Source organism: Chroicocephalus ridibundus, chromosome 7 (genome assembly GCF_963924245.1).
Source record: "Chroicocephalus ridibundus chromosome 7, bChrRid1.1, whole genome shotgun sequence".
In the NCBI taxonomy this organism is placed as follows: Eukaryota; Metazoa; Chordata; class Aves; order Charadriiformes; family Laridae; genus Chroicocephalus; species Chroicocephalus ridibundus.
In genome coordinates, this window is record NC_086290.1 from 52383212 (window position 1) to 52408595 (window position 25384).

General features: G+C 39.1%; 1 protein-coding gene across 13 annotated transcripts in view; it reads left to right on the top strand.

The window, feature by feature from the left end:
• BCAS3 (BCAS3 microtubule associated cell migration factor) overlaps window positions 1–25384 on the top strand; it is a 364497-nt gene that overhangs the window by 82110 nt on the left and 257003 nt on the right. For all 13 annotated transcript variants that reach the window (XM_063342644.1, XM_063342645.1, XM_063342646.1 and 10 more), the window contains 2 exons: window positions 1591–1684; window positions 23802–23935. In XM_063342644.1, the coding sequence (XP_063198714.1) occupies window positions 1591–1684; window positions 23802–23935 (228 nt within the window). The remainder of the gene's footprint in view (window positions 1–1590; window positions 1685–23801; window positions 23936–25384) is intronic.

The window sequence follows — 25384 nt, forward strand, 5'->3', positions numbered from 1 at the left end:
GAACATTTAAAGTCAGTCAGGCGCAGGCCTCTTCATCCATATTACGTGACTTTTTTAAACATTTAAAGATGATTTCTCTTTTTGAAGCATAAAAATATCTTCAAATTATTCTGATATCTGTTAGGAATAGGAAGTATTAAAAACCTTTCAGATTATTTTGGAAGCAGCAGACAAATTATTCTGAACTCAAAATGGGAAATTTTGCACTATCTTATTAAGAAGGTGGTTTTTGCTTACCACAGAGATGCTTTTATTAAGTGCTTTTCTGACAATCTTTCTCATTGCTTTACCTAATTTAGTCTTTAACATGATGTAACCATGGAATAAAATACTCTTTCAGCTCTTGCATATGTTTTGTCCACACATCTTTTCTCTTCTATAAATCTAAGAGTATCTTTTCCTGTTGATCCCATTAGGCACTGGTAGCGCTGTGTCCTTTTGGAGGTCCTTTTGGATGTTTTCACAGTCAGCTCTAGTTTGGACTGGCCCAAGGAGTTTTATCAGCTTCACATAGTCTTTTGTTTGAAAACCAAAAGCTCATCCTTTGTCCCTTTCTTCAGAAGATGTTGCGCAACACAGATCTCAGTCCAGATATTTCCTTTTCCTCTTAATTTCCCTCTGTTGTGGAAACTCTCTCCTACCTTTGAATTGCTCTTTTGTTCACAAGAAGGTGTTTTACTACAGTGTGACTTTTTTTTTTTAGGGGGTTTGGATTAACAGCCTTTGTAATACTGTTCTTCAATGTCCACTGAGGCAATTTCAAGGTGGAGAAAATTCTTGTTAGCTGCGTATTTTGTAATACAGCTGCTTTCATACACACTCCTGGTCCTTAGCACTTCTTGCGTCGTTTGGAGATTGGATACCTGAGGTCCATCACCACTAATTAGCAGGATGCAAGCTGCAGTGTTTTACCTATGTAACTGGTGGAAAGCAAACCCACTGTCTTTTTAACTGGGGTTTTGGTCCGTTTTTCCACTTGTTTGCTATGTATACTTTGACTCCTCCCAAAGAAAGTACTGATTTATGTAATGGTTAAATATTCCCGTTTCTTTGAAAAACTCTATGCTACCTCTCTTTTTTCTTTCTATTATGCGATCAGGGTTTTTTTTGGTTATTGCTTAGAGAAAATAATTTGTTGTTTACACTTAAAAGCGTATGCTCTTCGGTGTATTTACACGGAGCCTCCAACTGCAGGCTGCTGCCGGCTCTGGTGGGATGAGCGCTCCTGTCTCACGTTTCTGGCTGCATACAGACGACTTTTGTAATAATCTTCGGTGCAGCCATTAATACTTCATGTAGCAAAACTGTTACATTTACATTTTGCCCTATTTGAATAGGATAAATAAATAGGGAATGCAGGTATAAAGTGCCCAATCCGTTCTGGTTAATAATAGGTGATTTGAGCATGTCTCGTGTCTCCTTATCTGAAAAAATTACAAAGATTGTTTGTGTTTAGTTCACATGTGGTTATATTTCTAAATCGTACCACTGTACATCTTATAAAACAATTCCTGTATGAGTAAATTGGTATTTTCTTTTAGGTGTATTTTTATTTCCTAAGCTCCCTTTGTCTCCATTGACGCCATGCAGGTGCTCGTCAGCGAGGACTCTGACAGCGATGGTATTGTGGCCCACTTCCCTGCACACGAGAAGCCGATTTGCTGCATGGCTTTCAACCCCAGTGGTAAGTTATTTCACTTGTTTTAATGTGATAGCTGTAAACAAGATGAAGGCAGTAAAATATCGTAGGTGTGTGCTCCATTGCTTTGGAGGAATCGCAAATACCACTGTGATCCATGAAATACCTCCTCACTGCTACGAGGGCTTGTGGCCTGCTCTGTTGGGTGTTGGATGTGTCATAACGCTGGTTAATTTGTCTTTTCCTAGAAATTTCAAACTTAAGTGACTGTTATAGTATACGTGAAAAGAATCGGTCTACCAATTCAGGTATAGCTGAAGTACTAAGGAATTCTTTTCTTTTGGGTATCCAGATGTTCTGATATGCAGGTCTCCAGAGGATCAGCACATGTAGTAAATTGTACCCCTCCATAAATACGAAAATAAAGTGAGTTATTTCACTGGCACTGTTTTTTAAAGTAACTTAGACTGCTACTGTGTGTTTTGTTGATGAGGAGCTTCCAATTCTACCCTCTCTCCTGAGTGAAATCAACTATAATCTGAAAATACTTTTAAGAAACTCCTCAAAAGTACCCGTTACTCTCTTTCCTCTTTATGAATGAACAACGACTGCGGGCAGCAGAGATTACTACAAATCTTCTCTGTTAGTACGTCTTATTCCTTTGACAATTAACATGTTTATTATCCTATCTATAGACAGCAAAAAAATATATTTGGTTGATTGCACTAGTAGGTGAAATGGCCAGTAAATCAACAGCCTCCGCTTGCCTAAATAAATGGTTTCTAAACTGTAGCAAATGCCATGAGGATCTTGAGGACAAAGTCACATTTGAAAGAATAAAACTAAATGTCTGTCATCTATGTTTTCACTCTTAGTGACCAGTTGGTCTTATTCGGACATCCCATCTGTTATGTCAGAACTCTTTAATAGCGGTGTGCGGTTCACAGCATTTTTGCTGTCAGCTTTTGACATAAAAACTGTATTCTCATCTGGCTGAATTTTCTTCTGATATGTCAATTTTATTTTTTTTTTTTGTGGAACTCTGTGCATTTAACTGAGAATCAACTATGCCAGTTCCAGGACAGTCATATTTTTGTTTCATACAATGCTAACTAAGTGAAATACAGATGCTTAAATTAGAATGCTTTATAGATATTAATTGAACGCCTCCTTAAGACAATTTTAATGATTGTATAAATTTAAGGAAAACAGAATGTTTATGCAAAAGCAAATTAACTTGTTACTTTTTTTAATTGAAGGATATATTTGCATATTGTTGGGTTACTTACATTACAATCCGGTTCTTTTGGTTTGCTCAAGTACTGAAATTGCAATCCTTTGTATTCGATGTAGCAGGCTCTTACCTTGGATCTAATGGTACAATAAGATACTTAATGGCAAAACGCTTTTTCTAATTGATGTTAGTTTTGACTGATTGCAAATTACGTATGTTATGAGAGGTCTGCAGGAGGGATGATTCACAGGAAGGTATTGAATCGTACCTTGTGTTCTGGGTACGGCAGTAGCAAACAGGTTGAAAACGCTTCCCTCCGCTGCGACAGTATGAAAGCAGCACTTAACGCAGGATTCTCTATTCTTTCTTTAACATCAAGGCAGAATTTCGTTTGAAGCCAGTGTTGTAAGTGACATCATCTTAATCCATTATCTAGTGCTGTATTGCCAAACAAGCTGATCTCATTACAAAGCAGAACAAAACAAGAGGTGGCTTTTGATACCGTCTTCATCTACTGGCGGGTTGAAGTGAAAAACCACTTTTACTCATCATTTCAAGCAGGGTCTGCGATGCTGAGCTAGAACATAGCGACTACAAACTTCTGCTGTACAGGGAATCAAGGAACACAGATCTGTTTCAGTTAACGATTTTATTCTGTATGGCTGATCAAATAGATTAATTCAGTCATGTCTCATCCCAAGGGCCCATGAGCTCCGCAGGTATTCAGGTCTGTAGAAACTTACAGGATTGCGTTTGAAAAAAACCCTAAAACAAAGCCACCGCTGACACTGGAAACCACCGAATGTCAGTGGATACAGCGGACAGATAGATATGATTTTTGTGTAGTAAAGCAGTAGAACAGTGCCGCAGCCACTTTAAGCTGTGTTTTAAAGGTATCGCTTCCCAGTAAGATACATCCTTTGGGTTTCTGCTGGTTTATGTTTTCATACTGAACAAGGAGCTTGCCGGGGATAAGTTAATTGTGGTACGGAATTTACAGGTATCATTGTGAGAGTAGCTCCTGGGAAGGGGTAATATATTGCTTTATTGTAGGATTATCAGAAAACAATTCAATGGGGAGGAGACTTACTAATGTCAGCAAATTGCAGTCATATTTTTCCCTAATCTTTCTTTTTGAAATCAAGAAGAAATTCTTTACTGCATTTAATGTGTCCAAGATATGTTAAATTATCATGGGCCTGATTGAAAGCCAGTTGCTGACAACGGCAGGGCTCTTGCTGATGGGGAGGGAGTCTTTTTTTGTGGGTTTTTTGTTTGTTTATTTGTTTGTCTTTGGTTATGAGGCTTCAGGGGTTGTTTTTTCTTCCCAGCAAGGTAACTAACCTGTGTTAGCATTTCATTCTGCTGTGTAGACATTTCTATAGTGACTTTTGCTGGCATTAGATCTACCATTTGTTTAAATTTAAGGCAAATCTATTGATTTTTTTTCTTTTCTGTTTTGAGTTATTTAAAGAAAGAAGAAACTTGGTATACAGTTAGCTTTTTTTTTTTGGGGGGGGTATTAGATCTGTGGCTACTCTGAAAATCCAGTTGAATAATAAAATAACAAACTTGAAATAGCATTTCCGAGTATACTTACGGGGCACCATAGTTTGGTTTTGTTTTTTTTTTTAATGCTGCCCAGCATGTCCCTGTATACCTCTTACAGACCCTTACGTTCATAAAATCTTGCTTCTGAGTCCGTTGATCTTAGGGAGACTGTAAAAGTCTCAGTCTAAGACATACAGCAAATCATGTTTAACATTAGAAAGAAAAAAAAAAACACAACAAAACCATACAGGAGAAAAACTGCAGTTCCTGGTAGTTTAGGTTTTCTCTGTGTTTTTTTTCTGGGTACATCAAATTTTAGTTTTCAGAAAAAGTTGTGACGGTTTCCTATGGGGAGTGGGTTACTGTGTTTTTTTGGGGGGTGGAGGGGAGGGAAGGAGAGCGTTTGTTCTACAGCTGAAAATTTGTGGCCAGGCATCTCATCCACAAAATCCCTTAGTCCTATGGAATTTCTAAAAGCTGGTTCCCTGCGTATGTTGTTATTGCCCTCTCTGCTTAACGTTTTTCATTTTAATAGGTAAGATATGTAGTAGTTCAATAAAAGTGAAAAAGAACTGGTCCTCCTTTGCCATTTGCTGCTGATTGAATCTTTGGGAAACAGACGTGAAATGCAAACTTGGTCCTTATTCTGGTGGTAAAAATAAAAGTTATGATGTGAGCCTCCTTAATCCCTTCTCTTTGCCCGTTGTGTTGTCAGCTTTGGTGACAGTGTTTCTTCTGGCCGCTGAGCACGCTTCCTATATAACATTCTTGCTCTCTTTTTGGAAGTGTGCTTAAATCCGATTCCAAGTTTCAAGTTCAGGTGACTTGGCACTGTTACTTGGTTTCTTTTTTCTATTTTAATTGCTAGAATATAAGTATTTCACATATCCTTTTCTTCTGGAGGAACTGACACAGTTTTTCTGTATGCTTTATTATATATCAAAATCATGATTTATTTATATAATGCCATATATGCCAGTGGTTGGTTTTGTGACTTACATGAAGATAAGACCCCTCTTCTGAAGCACTTGTGTTTTGATAGTATTTTTTTTAACACGTACATCCAATATTGAAGAAATTAAATGTTATAGTAATAATTCAGCATTGCCAAGTGCCATGGAAGAGACGCTGTGTACTAACAGCAAAAAGGGATCTGACTTTGCAGTATATTCGCTTAAGAAGCATTGCGTACACATGGTATTTATTTATTTTTTACCACAACCCCTTCCCACGGAGTGATGCTTGCACCGCAGCGTGTGGCGAGGATGCTGGCGTGTCGGAGCAGGGCGCTGTGGGGCCCCGGCGCAGGTGATGACCAGCAACGGGCTCCTGCCAGCGGGAGCAGTCGTGCAGCTTGGGAACGGCCAACAAGCCGGGTGAATTTTGCGGGGAGCTGTGGCTCAGGAGAGTTGGGTGCTGCAGATACACAGAGTCACTTATTAAAACACTTATTTCGCAGTTGATTGGGAGAATAATATTTCTTCAGCTTAGTGGAGAAGGGTCCACTAAGAAGCAAGTCCCATCTCGTGGGCGTACAGAAAGCTTTGCGAGGGAAACGAGCTGCATTCTGAGTATATTTAGCTGCTATTTGAACACCCGTCTGGTCGTCTCTGCGAAGCAGCTGCTGCAGCAGAGTGAAGAGCACCATGGCTGGTCTCTCGTTTCTGAACAAAGGCAGCAGCTTCAAACCTTTAGGAAGACTTTAAGCCTTTTATTAAAACTTTTCAAGAGGAGAATAAATAATACAAGGAAGTGAAGTAATATTAATAGGCTGGGGACTTTATTAATGTACCTCTGGCATGTATATTGATGTAGTGGAAACAAGAGGCTTATACTTACAAGGAGACTCTAAGAACAGTTACTTTAATTCACTTACTAAATGAAAATCACATTAAGCTTTTGTGTGCATCCTTTTACTTAGTGTTAACATTGCCTTGATTTATTTTAGCTTGAATATTCAGTTTTGGATGAATTAAAGGCCAACTTACTATGGACAGAGTGTCCAGACAAAAATTTAGTGCTGTTTACTAATTCACGTTAGGTAATTTAAATTATTTTTTCAGGCTGCATCTGTGTAGATATGTTCCCAAACCTACACACTGTATTTTTCCTGGGTTTTGTTGGGGCTCTTTGTTTTGTTGTTTGGTTTGGTTTTTTTTGAAGGAAATCTTGATACCTTTAGATTGGGTCCAGGAATGGGGCCTTTACAATCAGTACACCTTGGCCACACAAAAATCATCTAGGATAGGATGTTGTTAGCTATGCTGAGCTGCAGATAATGTCACCTGCCTGATTTCCTTTTTTTTGATGAACATACGAACTTTGTTACTGTGGTGTACGGGACAGCATAGCCCTCCACCGGTTCTTGGAATGTGACTGGGCCTTTTCCATGCTAAAAATGTAAGATATTTAGAACTGTCAGTTATGTACGACCACTAACAATTGTACAACCAGTAACAATTTTTTGTTAATATAATGTAAACTGCAGTATTGACACTAAAGTCTGTATTTATTAGGGTTCAATTTTTACCATAATTAAAATGTAGACAGGATAAAAAAAAAAAAAGTTGTAAATATTTTCTTGGTCATTAAGATGTCTTTCTGTCAGTGCAACATTATGCAAGAATTTGTCATTAGGAAGCTTTAAGCTTTAATATGTATATAATATTTATATATATTTGTATTTTTTTATGTTTTAGGCATACCTATATATATTTTCACATATATATACATATATATAAAAATAGGTAGAAACCATTTGCAGAATGCCGTAGTCATCATAGCATTGCAGAAGAATCCTGTCTGCTGCACAGTGTAAATCGACAAGAGCTTATTATGTAAACTTTGGATGAAGGTGCCCTGGACTAAATTTTGGATGTTCACAAAAGGAAGGAATACACCATGGGGGGGTTACTTAATTTAAGATGTTTACAGAAAAACCTCCAAGCTTTTAACGCGTTGATGATAGTCTGCCAGGAACTGTAAGTGTACGCAGGGTCTGAAATGGGGAGAGGGAAGGAAAGGGATTAAATGTTACCAATTAGAATCAGTTGCTCAACGGTAAACTGGATTAGTCTAAACTGGAGAGTGTCTAGACTGGAGACTGAAGGAACCATACAAACATCCTCCTTTTTCATTATGTTGTGTTATTAGACGCTGTGATTGAGAAAGGAGGAAAAAACCTCACCAATTCTGATGTCAGCCGTAGTCCATTAAAACTAATTCACTTTGTTCCCTCTCCCATCGTAGACGTAGAGATGATTGCTAGTCCCTCCTTACAGGCAATAAATACGCTGGGCTGCACAGAGCTCTGGCATGGTCTGGGATGGAAATTTCTGTATACGCTTCATTCAAATGTTTTGGTTTATTGCTGTTCCTTTTAATATTAGTCCAAAGTATTCACTGTTTTACTTTCATGTAAGGTCTTGGGACTGGAGCAAAGTTGTGGATGCAGATACCCTGAGCTGTGACGGTGGTGAGGAGTGAGGCTTCGGGCTCAGTTGGGAGCCATTGGGTCTGCTTCCAATTTTTTAATTTTTTTTTTTGGTAAGACACTTCAATATAAAGCTCTAAGGGTATATGTTATTTGGAAGATGTTTTTCCACGTGTTTAAAATAAATTGTTATTGATTTTTATTTCTATTTTTTAATGAAAATATGCCCCCACACATAAAGGAAACAAAGGGTTTAGTTCTGGAGGGCTGTGCAGTGATTTTTCTTGTCTTTTCACTACCAAAAAGGAGAAGGGGAGGATCATTACGTATTTGAAAAATGAAACAACATTCTATATTTTTTTGCAAAATATAATTATCTGTATTTCCCTCCATACCCAAGGAATATATTCCAAAATAAATTGGAAATTCTGGCTTTCTTACTATCCTAATTTTTAATCATCTGATTCTTTATTTGTATCTACAATTTTTAAAAGATGTGGCCTCTTTTCCCCTTTCTTCCGAGTATGTTCAGGATCCTGATTCTCTACTAATGAGTATTTGTAATCCTATGCATTCTGGAAAGGTATTTTAATTGATTGTTAAAAAGACATATTAAAAAAAATAATACTTTTGGTTTTATATCTGAGTTAGTTTTGGGAAGTCCGTAGAATAGCGTACGCTTTATGTTTCCTCTGTGTCTAATTCTTTCGTGTGATTTTGTAATCATAGTTTCTAAAACATTAATCATCTGGTCACTGGATATATTTAAATGGGCTCTGGGCTGAACACACATACAAACATGTATTGTACATACACAAAAAAATTCTGTTCCTCTTGTGTGTGAAGAAGATTATGGAAAAACCTGTACAAATGCTGTCCATCGCTGGTGCGTGCTCTAATGAGAAACCGCCAGCAAAATAGTTAGCCGTTGCTGGCAGATTGCATCTCAAAGGCAAAGTTAAAAATACAGTAAAATTTACATGACGGAATAACGCTGCGAAATGAACTCAAAAGCAAATAGTGCTTGGCGGAGTGGCTGGCGTGCGAGCTGTGGTCTATGGCTTCTATTCATAGACGTGAAATTAAAGGATGCCGTTAAACGCAGTTGTGAAACGTCCAGTCCAACAGCTGCATCGAGTTTGTTTTTCAATTTCTCATTGCCTTTCTTGTTTATTAGCTGTGACTCTGAGGTCAGAATTAAAACAAATATTTTAATGGCAGCATTTATGATGTTGGCAGGGAGCGGCGGGGCTGAGCCCCGCGCTGGGCAGGACGCGCTCTGGGTGGCGGGAGGTGGCCCCAGTGGCCTCCCAACGCCGGCGCGAGGGGTGAGAATTTCCAACGTACAGCGGCTGTAAATCACGCGGAGACGCATCCCGGAATCAGCCTTTTAGCTCTTTGAGCAAACTGCACACGCTTAAAGGATCTGGGTTTTAGGAGGCCAGAAGGGAGGATCCAGTTATAAATTTTTAACATGGTAAAACCCATCAGAATTCCTCTCCTCGTTCTGACAGATCTATGGTATAAAGGCCTTTGTGAACTGTGATAATTAAAACCAACTTGTGTGTAATTATACACATCTATTCCTACTATAGAAATTGTTATACATGCTTTTAAGAGTAATTTTAGAGTCCACGGAGCTGTAGTTTTATTTTAGTAAATTGTCTTTTAGTTCACCACATTTAAAAGCAAATTATAGACATTTTATTTGCACTAAAGCTGAATATTAGTTACTAAATACATTGTTGTCCACACTTGTGCAAATTCTCCAAAGCCACAGATAATAGAATAAAAATAGAATCTGTAAGGAAGGAAATAAGATCAGTGTTTCAGAAATCAGTTCCAGAGAGATAGGTTTTTACCTTAGATTTACCATTTCTAGTAGCCAAATTTCATGATAAGCTGTAAGTTTCCCCTCCACCCTTTTAGGAAAACAGCAAATTTTATAGACAGGCCAAGCTCAATTACGTTTTATAAACAGTGAAGCTAAAAGTATCTTTTTTTTTTTAAATTATTATTTTAACTTTTTATTTAAATGTGGAATGTATGTGTTTTTAATAAATAGCCATTTCTTACTAGTATTTCAAAGAAGGTAAAAAGTAAACCATGTGCATTTTGAAAGTTACGTAGCTCAAAGGTTTAATACCGATTACACAGCGAGAGAGAAGTTAACAGCATTTCTGGTCACCTTCCTGCTAATGCGAAGACTGTAAATGATTCTGGGCTGTTCAATGTGACAAGAAACAGTTGGTTCAGGCTTCGAATCTAGACCAGCTGCTCATCTCGCTACAGCAAATGTCATCAACCCGCCTGGAAAGAACCAAACCCCCTGGTTTTTAAATCTGGCTGTACCTCTATTTTTATTTTTTAAGGCAAAAATACTTTGCCTATGGTAGTATCTTTTTGTCTACAAAATGTGGCTCATGTGGGACAGAATTTTTGAGAAGAGTAGCTGAAAAAGGAACTTCCTTCTCGGTATTTGGAGTCCGTGTCATAGCTGACACATGGATTCTGTTTATTTGGTATGGTTTAGGGTCATAAAATTGGGATTTTCTAGGATTTATAGAAATATGAAGCACAAAGAGGAATATTCTTTTTTAGCTTAACTTGAGTTATTGATTGGACTAGATCTGACACAACAAATAACTGTGCATTTTACCCAAAGGCTGCCTTTTCCGAGAGACGCTGATGGAGAAAAGGAAGTTGAATTGGTGTCTCAAGGCGTAACTAATAAATCACAATTTTTACTTTCCATGTTTGAGACTTTGATTCCAATAAAAACAGTGAAGATATTGATACAATCAAATTTTTAAATGCAAATTATGTGTTTTGTGATGGTAGAACTTCTGTCTGTTTGCCTAAGAAAGCACTTCCAAGTTAAGGAGATTCTTATCACCGATACCTAGATGTTCTCCAACACTCAAGTTTTTAGCTAACAAATGTGTGACCAAACGTATCTGGTTTCTTTTCTTTTCTTGTCTAGAAGAATATTTTATAATCAATTGTAGGTATTCCAATTTCCAATGAAAACAAAATTTACTCTGTGTCGAAAATATTGATCGTTGCACAGGTTAATCATGGTTTTTGGCAAGCTTTCCATATGATATATGGATGATAGCTGCGGTTTATAGGTTAAATTTTAGATGGTTGGTGACAGTTTTAATGAACACTTTAAAGTCATATTCATTTTATTGTCTCTAACATAATTTCATTCTGTGCAATTCACTAGTTAATGGATAGTCTGTTCATTTATCTACTGCACGGGTCAATAAGTTTCTTTCCCCCCTCGCTGTAGGGGGGCGGAAGGGCCGGATCCTCTCCAGCCTGCACAGGAAGGTTGGGTTTGTAGCGCTGGCTCTGCCCGGCATCGCCCGGTGGGATCCCGGGTTAACAGCAGCCCCGCAAATGTGGGGTGCTGCAGGCGCCTGTGGGTATGTGCTGCCTTCCCTCCCACGCAATGCTGACTCTCTTTTCCTTCTCTCTTTTCCTTCTCTCTTTTCCTTCTCTCTTTTCCTTCTCTCTTTTCCTTCTCTCTTTTCCTTCTCTCTTTTCCTTCTCTCTTTTCCTTCTCTCTTTTCCTTCTCTCTTTTCCTTCTCTCTTTTCCTTCTCTCTTTTCCTTCTCTCTTTTCCTTCTCTCTTTTCCTTCTCTCTTTTCCTTCTCTCTTTTCCTTCTCTCTTTTCCTTCTCTCTTTTCCTTCTCTCTTTTCCTTCTCTCTTTTCCTTCTCTCTTTTCCTTCTCTCTTTTCCTTCTCTCTTTTCCTTCTCTCTTTTCCTTCTCTCTTTTCCTTCTCTCTTTTCCTTCTCTCTTTTCCTTCTCTCTTTTCCTTCTCTCTTTTCCTTCTCTCTTTTCCTTCTCTCTTTTCCTTCTCTCTTTTCCTTCTCTCTTTTCCTTCTCTCTTTTCCTTCTCTCTTTTCCTTCTCTCTTTTCCTCTTCTCCCTTTCCAGCTTCACAAGACAGAAGGGAAATTACAGCCTACCTATATTTCATACTGCCCTATGCCTTGGCATATGCTGCAGAAGGAGAATTTCATATGAAAATTAGGTAGAAAATACCATTTGTTGCCTGTGGCAGTTAGCGTGTACGTTTTAGTGGCATAAGTAGTCTCAATCAGGGTTGTGGCGGTGACGCGAGAAGAGACTGTACTGTCTGAAACTGCGCGGGATGCGTGAAGCAGCGCTGGGAGTGGGCGTGAGGGTGAATAACCTCCGTGTCTGAAGTGAAATCCCCCGCCTCCAGCTGAACTCTGGCAGCATTTTTCCAGGCAGTCGCTGTGTTTCTGCCAGGTTGCTGAGATACTGATTTCTCAGCCCTTATAGAAATTTGAGACAGTTAATTTTTGTTCTTCAATCTGGCACCATTCCTTACAAGCATTTCGAGGGATGCCAGCTATCCACTGTGGCAACTACTCACACGGCTGTATTTCCTTTGATTTTATGGATTCTTCTGTGCCATTGAACTGGGATAGGATTCCACAAGGAAAGAACAACTACTGGCTTCTCCTGAGAAACAGAACCAGGTTATCCTTTCCTGCAGATAACTATATAAATCAGACCTTCACAAGACTAACACACTTTGTTGTTTTTAACCTTTACACGGAAGGTACTTTGTGAGCTTCATACTGATTGCTATAATGCTCTTTGGCCACAAGGTCTTAAGAATGCATTTGTGTGAAAAAGTGGAATGTGAAAACATGTGTATATGTTATTTTCACAATTTATAGAATCGTAGAATGGTTTGGGTTGGAAGAGACCTTAAAGATCATCTAGTTCCAACTCCCCTGCCCGGGGCAGGGACACCTCCCACTGGACCAGGTTGCTCAAAGTCCCAACCAACCTGGCCTTGAACACTTGAAAAAGTAAAGCATAGAGAAATTACCCCTAAATTTTAGATGTATCTACTAATTCTGAGAGTCTTGATATTCAAATATCAAGTTTGGTTTTAGAGGATGCTGGGATATCCGGTATTGACTGTTCTGCCGGTCTTCAGTGTGAACTGCAGTGCTCTTCTTCCTTTGTGGTTCCAGAGGAACCTGTGGTGATTCTTCTGTAGAAGCCTCAAATTATGCAGACTAACGTAGGGAATAATTTTGGAAGTCAGTCTGAGCTACTGAGACAGGCAGAACAGGAAATAGTACTTGGGTCTTAATTTCTCTTTCTCTCTGGTAACTGATGAGACCTGAGCTGGTGGTAGCCCCCTCTCCTCCAGGGAGGTCTGTCCTGTCAAAGGAGGTGGCCCGGCACTACGGGCACCGGGGCTGTTCAGATCCACGTGCCGTCTCCTTGCTCTCTCCTATGGTGCATTTGGCACAGCCTTGGACAGGAATTCCTTTAAAAAGTCATAGTTGCACAGTAGCTCGTTACATGACTTTTACTGTTGATCTGGGACTGGCCGCTTTGGGTTCAGACTGCGGTGTCAGACGCTGCTGCTGAGCCACGGAGTTTTCCTTTCTTTGTTTCTGTTCCTGGTTACTGGGAGTGTACATAGAAATATATCTGTTACTCGTATTTGTTTTGGGAATCTGGTTTAGAGTAGAAGCTTGCGCATCTATTTGAAGTTTGTTTAATTCTTATTCATTCACTGCTGTTACTGTAAGGTTTGTTCCCTGTTTCTCAGTTACGCTGGGGAGGGAAGGCTTCGTTGCCAAGAACTATATCTACAAAAAATCCAGTAGGTGGCTGTGGGTAGCCAGGAAAGATGAGAATTATCCTGTATTTGATTTTTTTTTTAGAGATTGTGCTTCAATTGCCAATTTGTTAAGGCAAGTAACTAGACTTACAGCCTCTGAAAAGGACATTTTGTTAGAAAAGCTTAGTGGTGGTCTTCTGGGACAGCATTTTTCAATAAAAGCTTTTCTCTACATGTCTTAAATGTATCCATAGAAGTGTTTGCCAGCTGCAGGATTCTGTCGTGGCTTCTTACTATTTTAAGGGGAGCAAAAGATGCAATATTTTTCAGTACAAGCTCTTAAAAACAAACTGGAAATGCTATAATTAACGTAAAACACTAGCTGTAGCTAAGTACACCTTCAGTTTAACAGTAGCACCAACATTGGTGGGATGGGGGACGTACATTCTATATACATAAGTAATACCTACTACATACATATCTCGAGTAGAAAAGTGTAAATTCATGCAGCTGCCTTGCGAGTTGGGAATGGGGTGCGTTCTTGGACCAAGACAGCTTTAACGTAAGACAGGAAAGAGCGAGGATGTAAGACTAGATCCTTACGGAACTAAGGGCAAGGTGGTAAGAAAGATTCCAAAGAAATAGGTTTGGAGAGGAAGAAAGGAGTTCTCAGTGAACAAGAAGTGGGAGACTTTTCAAGCTGTGGTGGTTGGCTGAATGAATAGTGGCACAATTCCAGCCGTGCAAGGGAGAGGGGATGGAAAAGAAGTTTGCAAACAGTATGGAAAACAAAGAGGAGAAATCAAGGCTGTGGGTACAATTTCAAACCAGCTTACTAGAGGAGGACAGGTTATAAAGAAGGGTGTCTTGAAAATTAACTGTAAGAACTTCAAACTTGTAATGTTAAGGACTGAAAGCTAATTTTAGGAGAATTGAAGGACCGAGAAGCTGTTGCTCACTCAAGGTTGCGCAGTAACTCAGTGCCAGAGAAGAATATTACACAGGATCCCCGATTCTAAATCCATTGCTGAAGCCAGTAAATGACATGTCAAGTTCAGTTCATTTTTGTACTTCGACTTTTGTTGTTGTAGTTTAATAGCGTAATTTCATTGTCAGAGAGAGACACTTTTAAAATAAGATACTCAGTTAGTAAATAGCTAAAAAGTACTGGTGTTTTATGAATATCTGTTATGGTTTTTTCTTTTAAATGTGGTAAATAAATGATTTGCTCTCCAGAAGTGTTACTCCTGCCAGCTTAGCGGCTGAGAGCTGTGAAGTGCAACACATCTAAAATTTTAAATAATTACGTTTCCTTGGCTACAAAAGAGCTTTTCCATCCATTAATAATGAGAAAATTAATGTTGGACCAGCAGTAAAACAGATTAAACTGTATACCCCTTGGGATGCCTGACTGCACCTTTAACGGACCTGAAATTCCTCTGATTATTTAAATGTTCAATATTGAAATGTGATGGTGGCCTTGAGTTAATAGTTAAAGAGGTTTAAATTGAAATGTCTCTGCAGAAGTTTTTCCCATTGATCAGAGCAAGTGGGCAGAAAAATACCGTATTTGATTGTTGGGAAGCATTGATAGTGCCTCACGGATTAACAGAAATTATTTTTTTTCCTGTTTTTCCTACCTAGAGGTGTACAGTCAGTCTTTTATTAAACATGTAGATTAGCTAAGGTTTGGAGAGATCTCTTTTAATAAGTGCTGTATAAGCTAATTTATTGCAGCACCGATACAGCCGCAACCAGCACCTCGGCTGGGCTTGGACTTTTCTAGTGACCGCAACTTGCTCCTGGAGTTTGCAGGATTAATCTCCTCTGGAACATCACCCTCCTGGATGCATCACGTAGAATAAAATCAACTGCAATTATTTAACGACAGAATAATTATTTGCTTTTTCTCTGTTTATTTTGACTTCTGTTTTTCAACTGGAGTTGTTGCCTTTGAAGACAAATGTATTAAAAATACTGTAAAGGCATTACAAAGATTGTGTCTGTATATCATATATGCTGGGCCAGAAGGTGAGAAATAATTCGTGATCTGCAGCTCACTAGCGCTGCTTTATGGTTTGTTGCTGAAGGAAGAGTGTCAGCAGTGGAATATTTTGGCATCAGAAGTGTAAATCAAGTCTGTTCTAACACAAAGTATGCTTTGAATGACAGCAAAAAAATTGTCTTCTCATCGTGATTAGCCAGGTTGACATCGATGAGAACACCCTCTTCGTGAAATAATTTCCATGCTCTTCTCTTCTGTACTTTTTAATTCCGTTTGTGTACTTTCTTCTTTTTTTCTTCTTAAATACCTCCCCGCAGGAAACTAATTTTCATTTTATAAAAATATTCACCTAATTCTAGAGCATTTCCTACCTGAAGGTGTAACACTTTAGGATATACTGAAAATTTAGGAAATTCTTGGTCATTTGAATTCTCTGTTAAACAATTACTACATTTCAGATAGCTACGATTTAAATAAAAGTATTGTTTAAAAGCAGTCTTAAATAAAATCACTCCTTGTTTTCTGTGAGTTTAACCCTGGAAGCTCACTGAACGGGATCTTGAATCTGAGAAATGCATATGAAATCCTGTAGTCAGTGCTGTACAGCGTCGTGCCGTTTGGGTGGAAGAAATGTATTTAAAAGAGAGCAGTCCGGTGATTTGCAGTGCACAAGCTCTCCTATTTTTAAATTTCAGAAATATACGACTGTCAATAGCTTCAATCCATCGCTACTTAACTTTTTTGAAAACTTCTGGATTCAGATTTTTTCTAATTGAAGTGTTTAACCTGTTCTCTCCAAAGAAATGTATCCCCAAGCCAGGACGAAGTAGTTGTTAGTGGCAGAAGTTCCAGCAGGTTTGAATAAAGCCTGTTTGCAATTTTGAAGATATTATATTTGAGGAGGGGGGAGACGATAGGAAACATTTCCCTGTCCTTATCGAATTGATGTCTTCATGCAGATAAGATATTGTACTGCTGGAGAAGCGCGATTCAATCATTGTGCTTCGTCACCTACATTTTGCTGCAAAAAAAGTGTCATATATAAATAGTCATTTTCCATCTATGTACCGTTTTTCAGCTTTTTTCATTATTACAAAAACGTCTTGCTTTGATATGTGGCCTTGAGGAGGACGGCCTTAGATCTCCCATCTTTTTCAATATGTTCTGTTCCTGTAATTTTTCTAACAGTTTCAGTAATTTTTGTAGTTTCCTATTCCTTGCTTTTAACAGAAAGGAAATATTAGGGTCTCAGTCTCTTTTAAACATTAAAAATGAACCGTTGTCCTAATCTAATATTATCCATGGTTGCTTTCTGTGCTACTGCAGAAAATTTCACACTTTACTGAAGGATGGTTCTTTAGTCACTTTTTCGCGATCATCTTCTTGTAGAAATTTTAGTCACCTTTTTATAGAAATTTTACATTTTGTTAAAACTTGTCAAATTTGCAGGTAAATAAGGTGAATTTTAATATAATGCTGTCTATATTGAAGAAGCACGTGGACAGACTTGTGAATGTTGATTTGTTTGGTATCATTGTTGCTGAATAGACTGTTTTGATACATGATAGATTTCTAACGAATTCTAAAATACGCTAAAATTACTCTCAAAGCAGTCATTTAGCACAGCAGGCATTGTTAATGAGTTAACTTCCTTTCGAATTAAAGATACACAACTGTATAAAAAGGGTAACTTTATTTCCCGTCTTGACGTTGGTGGCAAAAGCTCTGTAGACTTCGGGGGGGTCAGGATTTTACCCTCTCCCTGTAACATTTACTTTAGCGTTACTCCAACGAAAAGCGAAAACCACGATAATGTGTTTCAGCAGTAGAAATGTTTACTGCAATCTCTGCAGCTAACAAACCCCCAAACGCTAATGTAACGGTGGGGGCTACGGATTTGTATCCTGTTTGGAGGAATTCCAAGGAGGGTTAAAAGAAAAGGGAGTCTGTTCCCTTTGATCTTTTGCCCTCACTTACTCAGCTGCCCTCAGTGTGCGTTCTCTAGTTTCGGGAGGGAGAAACCCATCCTGATAAAGTTTTAGTATTTATTGGGCCATCAGCTGTAGCCAGTTAATGTTTGAAACTGGTGAATAGTTTTTTAGTACATCAAGCGTACCGTTGAGCCATCTGTTGGACATGGGAAATGTCTGACGGTTTCCATACATCCACCCCAAGCTCTGAATATTCAGATTAAATACATAATTGTCCTTAGCGTGTTGCGGTGTATAGAGATTTCCAGAGTACAGTCATAGGGAATTATTTATTCACAAAATAATTTTTTATTATTGTTCTCTTTCTTTTGACTTGCTGGGGTTTCTTTTGTTATCTATTTTTAAATATTTTGGGTATCTTTATGTACTTGTGTTTATTTTTTGGTGAATTTTGTTGTTAAAATCAGATTTTCCTTATTTAGTTAAGCTTTTTTTGAGACCAAATAATGTAACCGCGGGGTATATGTTACACTTGGAAGTATAGACGGGCTTACTAGCACTAATATTTGGCTGTATTTTGACTAGCATCAGCCTCAGAGAGGAGTTAAGCGAGTATAAATAAAGCTACTGTTCATAGGTCAGGTCATGTGTTTCATAAAACCATGGGCCATATAAACTTTGTCACATCTTAACAAGACACGCAGGCGAGTGCTTTTGGGGGAGAGCCGCGGCGGAGCAGGAATCCGTGCGGTTCTCGTGCCGAGGGTGGGGATGCCGAGCGAAAGGCAGATGGGCCGAATCGGGGGCGACTGCAAGTCAGCGCCGTGCTGCTCAGCTCCCTGAAAAACCTGCAAGGCATAATATTCACCCTGCATGGTATCTATGCTCATGTTTTAAAAAAACCTCAAAATCAGGGTTCATATTTTTTTCATCACTGTTTGTGTAAACAGCGTATTTGTGCGATGGCTATACAGGGGGCTCTACGGCTCTGCATGCGGGGAAATGCAGGAGTTGCATTCTTAATTTAAGTATATCCACGAATATGTGCTTCCTTCATGCAGATCTGTGCCTGTTTGCCTAACATTTGTGCCCTCGGTGTTTTTAAAACAAATCCAGCGCAGCTTGAACGTGTTGAGTTCTTCAGTGTGTAATTACAGAATGACATTGTTTTGGAAGGCGGAAAAACCCTGCTGTTACTCTGAAAGATGGCATTATTTAAAGTGGAGTTATTCGTGAAACTCAAACCCAAGGTGAAATTGTGTGTACCTCATTTGTATGCATATAATAAACAACTATGCAATTAGATAGGTGTTATAAATAGGATGTGGTGGAGATGCTTAGGCTGCTCAGGTTTCCTAGATTTTATAGCAAGTACCCAACCGAGATTTGCTGCCCTCTAATTTTGCCGTTTGGGCTAACCAGCTGACGCCTGGTTGAAAAGAGTTATGTTCCTACAAGGCCACAGAAGCCTTAGTATTCCGTCTCCGTCTCCTTCGGATGGCGGAGAACTCTGTGTACCATCAGCAACTTCAATCCCACCCTTTCGGCCAACCCTCATCTATCAAAGCCGGGCTGCGAGCGAGCGAGAGGAAGCTCCCAGATAAACATACAGCAGCGCCTAAACTCCTAATCACTCTGGGCTTCCGCTTCCAGGCCCTATAATTAGAAGTCCTTCTTTTCCTTGTATTCCCAGTTGACGCAAATGCTTTTTGTGGCTTGGCACCTCATTTAGGGCGTGGGCTTAGTTTATGGCCAGGCCAGAGTCTGGTTTAGTCTTCTGATACTGCATAAATAGCTCTTAACCCACAGTCTGCATCTGTACTAGTTTTTCCTTTTATGCAGATATTCACTGTATTTTTTAACGTTTCTATCCTGGAAAGAAGCTTATTGTTTCCCAAACAGAATGCAGGAAAAGTAGGAAGCTGTAAATTAGGGCAAATGTATCTGTCAGGTAAAACAAAGCTTTGGCGATTACTGTTTTTTCTTTTTTTTCCATCTAGGGGATCTGTTCCTTTTAAACTGGATTTTAATCATCTCTGTGGATTTGAAAAACCACACAGTAAAACAGTCATTAATTTAAACTAGCTGCGCCCCTCATATTATGGAGAAGCAAAATCAGAATTTTTGCAGTGAGATACGTATAAAGTAATATCTGCTTTACACATAAATTTCCACCGGGTTCTGTGTATGCAAGACTTTTTCAATTGATTTCAGATGTTATCTGTTAAACAGGGATTAATGCCAGTTTGAAAAATAAGCAGGAAATCCTTGAGAATTATTCACTTTTCATCTATGATTATTCATACATAAAGTACGTCGTAAGAGAAAACATTTTGGACTGAGCTTATGACAGCTTTACCCCCTATTTCCGTCTAAACAACTTTTGGGGAAAACTGTCACGAGGTCTTCTAGAAAGCGGAGTTGAAGTTTCCTGCGCTTGAAAGTGAAAGTGAGGTAAGGACCAGGATTCAAGTTCAGGTTTCTCTGCTGGGATTAGGTATTCCTGCGGGGGTGTCGCAGCAGCCTTTTGTTGCAGGGAGATGGAGAGAGAAACGGAATGGCTGAGCTGTAATAATTGAAAACTGTGATTCTTCAGCGCGAAGTAACGAGAGCTGGAAAATCCCACACCAAAACCCCAAGTCAAATGTCCTAAAACATCAGTGATTTATTGTTTGAATAGCAGTAGTAAGTAAGATATTTCAAAATGCTGTTTTATAAATACACGTTCTTGCACATCTGTGGTACTGTGCTTGGGAGCTCTGTGTTGATACAAGTTGTGCAAGTATATGTTTGTACTTCAGATGCGAATGTGGGTATGAAAGGTCCTGCTTTAACTTACTGAAAAACAGTTGCTAATATAAGCGAAGGGCCTGTTTTCCCTTGGCTTTCATCTAATAAAATGCATTTATTCCAAACAGTGACAGACAGCAGGAGTTTAGATTAGACATGTGAAATTGCCAAATCAGATACCACCCATCTTTCTATTTTTAAGCCAATTCCTTTCCACCCACAACTGTATTGTCTTTCACCTCTGTACTCCTTCAAGTTAGCAAAAACAGAAAAAAAAACAACAAACCCAAACCAAAAAAACCGCGAAACCCAAAAACCCCGAAGGCAACGCAGATTAATATGGAACCAAGAAGTATGTACGTCATATGGAACTGATCAGAGCTGCAGATGGGCGAGCGCGTTTCACGGCGTCGTTCGTTGGGAGACGGCGCGTGTCGTCCAACGAGCGACCAGGTCACCCGTCTGCTGCGTGGCGTGGTGTGACACACCTCCTGGTGCCTGGGCCCAACGCGAGCTCTCCAGCCGTGCCCTGCTCGGGGGAATCAAGATTACAGATTTGGGAAAAAAAAAATGTGAGGAGAAAGGGTGAAATTATATCACGTCTGCATACTCTGGGGTTTATTGCACCGTCCGCAGACACCTGCGTTTCTAGCCAATGTTGGAAAGGAGATACCGGTTAGCTAAACAACAGCTAGGTTTGATGGACAACGCAGTATGGTAATTCCTGTGTTTTCACTGGCTCATGATTATTACGCAGCTTTCTGTCTCCAGTTTCCAGACAGATTTTTGGCTCGTTTAAAGTGGGGGGATTTTGTTGGGTTGGTTTTTTGTGTTGGTTTTTTTTTTTTTTTTTTTACGATCTTCATTGCACTGTGCCATGTGATGGGATACACATGAAGAATGTCTGCGCTCAGATCTCTGGGTGCACTCAGCTCTGCGTATGTATTTATAAAAGACTTCTAGCACTTTGGGGGAAGAAAAAAAATCTCGGTTTGCTGAGGCCGTCTGTTCACTGTTGAGAGAAGCCGTATGTATTCATCTCTTCCAGCTTCTCTTTCTCCAAAGGTCCTTTCCATCTGGACTAAAGAGAGAGCTCGAAAGGACCAAAACCACACTCAACTTCTATATAAAGCTATCTAATGCGTGAGGAGAGGCAAACATGGGAATGTAGAAAATAAATCCTTACTGTCTTGAATTAGATCATCTGGAGTATCATCGCTCCAGTAATAGCGGCAGCCTAATTCTAGCACACAAACCCGTTTGCTTCCAGCTTTCTCCACTGGAAATGCTATATATTACTGAGGACCGCACACTTCACTAGAAGGGAAGTGTATTTTGTGATGTTTCAGAACAGAATTAATGCAAATTGTGTGCATAATCCCACACTAAAGACTTGGCTGACTTGCACTTGAGCAACTTTAGCTGTATTTCCTATCAACACAGTCACTACAAATCAAGGAAATTGCCAGTTAAGCCAACATTAACATCCAGACCAACCTCAACTCACATGCCTTACCGCCCAAACATAATACCCAAATGCACTCACGGATTTCTTAGCTCCATAACAAACTCTCTTTTCATTTCTAACACTCGCAATCGGAGTAACAGCCTGTAACAGTAAAAGTATGTCTACTGGAGGGAATCTCACTGAGGTCAGAGTTAAGATTTTGCATTTTTGTGATTTTGAGGAAATGGATGTGTGCAGTGTGGGTGGCCTCGCGCTCCGGCCAAGCCCAACCAACATCAGTGGTCAAGCTGAGAAGGAAACCTGTAGGCAATTTTGTCTCGAAGTGCAATTTGGATTTGTCTCCAGTTTTGTACCTTGCTGCTGGTGGGCCTCGTAGTCTTGAAAGTATTTGCTTATTTTCACGAGATGCTTATTTCCCAAGAGTTATGGTCAAGAGAACCCGAGGCGTGCGCCTGCTCGTGCAGATGCAAAATCTGCGAGGATGCTGCATTATCCCCTTGGGAGGCATCAGGATGGTGCCGTTCCTCCCGTCAGCTGAGACCCACGCACAAACCTGCTTTGGCCTCGGAGGATGAGGAGGCGGCACTGGGGAGTGAAGGTCAAGGCTTTGGCTGCTGAATTTTTTCTATTGGAGCTCAAGGGAAGGGGGATTCCAGGATTGCCAAGGAGGAAAAATGCAGGATAGCATCGAGTGATGTTGTAATGGTGGTTCAGTAGAGAAATTAATTAAACGTAATCTAAGAGAGTGTTTCTCCTCTGCTCAGTACACAACAGGATTATTTTTTTTTCCCAATTTAATTCTAAAATTTACAAGTGGCATATGCTAGGACTTTAATGGTAAGGTGTGAGGGCTTTCAGACTAGTGCTGTATATATTTGTCTAGCGGCAGTGGGCAGAAGATGGAAGGATGAATCGCAGAGCTGTGCGTAAATAAACAGAGAAGGCGAACACTCTTTTATGACAGAAATAAGATAATCATTTGTCCTTTGAATAGGTGTCATGTAAAATGTGGAGACCTCAGTTCTCTTCCTGAAGGATGACAGATTTCAATTATGCTTTATGTTTACCAACACAACGGAGCTATGTGGAAGTTTCTGGTTTTGTTTAATAGATGGGTACCTTGAAAATTATTTAGAAGACACTTCAATGTAGCTATTAAACTGCTAAAATCGCCTTGTACTTGACATTCATTAAATGTTGGAGGATTACTTTGGGTGATAACTTCCTAAATTTCATTAATAAGCATGGTAATACAGACATTTGTGTACAGAAAAATAAATCTGAAGTTTGTTTACTGTAGTCCTAAATTCTGCTGCGATGCCATACTTTTCTTATTTGTACAAAAGTTGTTCTTTTTTGGTATACAAATGTAAACTTTTATGTCAAATGGGCTTCAAATATGTTTGTAAATGTTTATAAACTGGGTCATGGACTGACATATAGTGGGAGAAAAAAGGTAAATAGGATATATAAGTTACTGGGATTCTGCTGATCTTCTAATTTAATCATTTCAGTACATCCATCAGGGACCTGTTTTCAATGAAGCTAGTACCTAATTTAATATTTCACTTGAAAGCTCTCAACTCCGATTTGCTGCCTTTCAAGCAATAAATCAGATAGTTTCTTTCATATACATTTAGAAGAAAGATGCTTCTTCAAGATTGTTTCTGGTATGGGTTGTTTTGGCTGGGTTTTGATAATGTTTCTTCTTCCAAAAATTATTATTATGGACACATCGATCTTTTTTTTACTGGCTCTTTCACACTGAAGAGCATTTTGGGGTTTCACTCTAATGTTCATCACTTCAGTGCTTCGTATTGGTCACGCAAGTTCTCAACTTTAGTTAGAATATTCCCATATTTTTTGTTGTCTTTTGTAGATTTGTATTGTAATAGGAAAGTAGTAATGCTGTTAATATGATTTCAGTTCAGTTCTGATTCGTTTTTATGAAGTGAATCCCTTTCAGTTAAGTCATTTTCTGCAACTGTTTTCTTTTGTTTCCAGAAAACGAAATGTAAGCAACGCTAGCTTTCTTAGGTAGACGTTCATAAGCCTCTTCTTCTGCAGTGATTAATCTCTTGTGCTTTTGTGTTTCTTTTTTCTGTTTCTTTTTTTTTACCCAGGGATGTTGCTGGTCACTACTGACACATTAGGCCATGATTTCCATGTTTTTCAAATACTGACACATCCTTGGTCATCATCACAAAGTGCCGTCCATCATTTGTATACACTTCACAGGGGAGAGACTGAAGCCAAAGTAAGTTAAACTATTTGCTGAAGAATAATCCCCAGACACCTTATACATTTTGTGTATGTTGGCACTTTAATGTTTGTTTCAGCACACAAAGAGCCTTTCTTATGTTATAGCCACAGAAAGGATAAGAGCACAGCGTTTAACCTGGACAATAATAAATTCTTGCCCTTTACAATGAGGTGCTGTCAGATTTATTCAGATATGACACTACCTCCAAAGAGCCCAGATTATTAGCTGTGTTTGTACTTAACCTTTTCTCATGTAACATGTTAAACATTTGTCTAGTGCCTGTGAAGCAACTGTCAGGGTTTGCTTGACTTTGGTGGTAAAAGCCAAAGACAGACAATTAAAGAGTTGAAAGGACTTCTAGCTACGCTTTATCTACGCTTCAGCAAAGTGGGGGAAGACTGTAGCGATACAGATTTAATTTCCCAGTTTAAAAATCCCACTCTTAAAAATGGAAGACTAGATTAGGTGAAAAAGTCTAAAATTATATGTTAAAAAATGCTCAGTGAACTGGTTTACTGGTAAAGTGGGAAGAAGTGAGAGAGATCACTTCTGGCATCGGTGCGATAGAAGCAGCGCAGTGTATAATGCTCGAATCCTTCGCTGCAATGCTTTTAGGCATCAGGAGAGCCTCACCTTTGTAGCATTGAGTAACTGTTGGAGAACCTGTTTTAAATACATAAATAAAAATGTCACCACGGGGTAAGAAATGAGTATTGCACTTGCTGATGCAATTACACACTGAAAGCACAGACTCGTGACAGGCTGGCAGATGTAAACCAGTGTGACAGAGAGAAGCCTCGGGCACTGTGATTCCACCCCTGCCACTGGAAGCTTGGATTATTGTGGTATCGTGATTATAGTTCCTTAAAGCCATTTTTTCTATGGGTTGTGCCATTTCCCTTAAGGTTTGGGGGTTTTTTTGCCTTACCTCTGTAACAAGTAGAATCTGAAAGCTTTATTTAATGTAGTGGTGGTTGATAATGTTCCAGTCTGTGTGAATTGAAATTCCTGGATGTTTAAATACTCTACAGCTTTGCTGCTACCGTTCTGGCAAAGTGTAATTGCTATTATAGACAGTGGTTCACTATAGGAAGGAATAACCAATCTGGAAAGCGAGAGGAAATTAGGAAAAGCTGTCCATATAGGATAATATATATAGTACTTACAAGTACTTTTTATAACTAATATAAAGGGCATTGAGATCTGTGTGCATACCTCTACTCTGGCATCTATTTGAGCATGTACTATAATGTGTTCAAAGTTATAAAGTTATTTTTGTTCTACTTTAATACAAAAAATGGGAAATTTCCTATAATCAGTATTGAAAACCAGAGCATAGGACTCCAGTCACTGGGAACAAAGGTGGTGTTCTGGTTTTTACAGCTGATAAATTTGTTTTTAAGGCATACATTGGGAACCAAGCACAACATGTTTTAGAGAGTA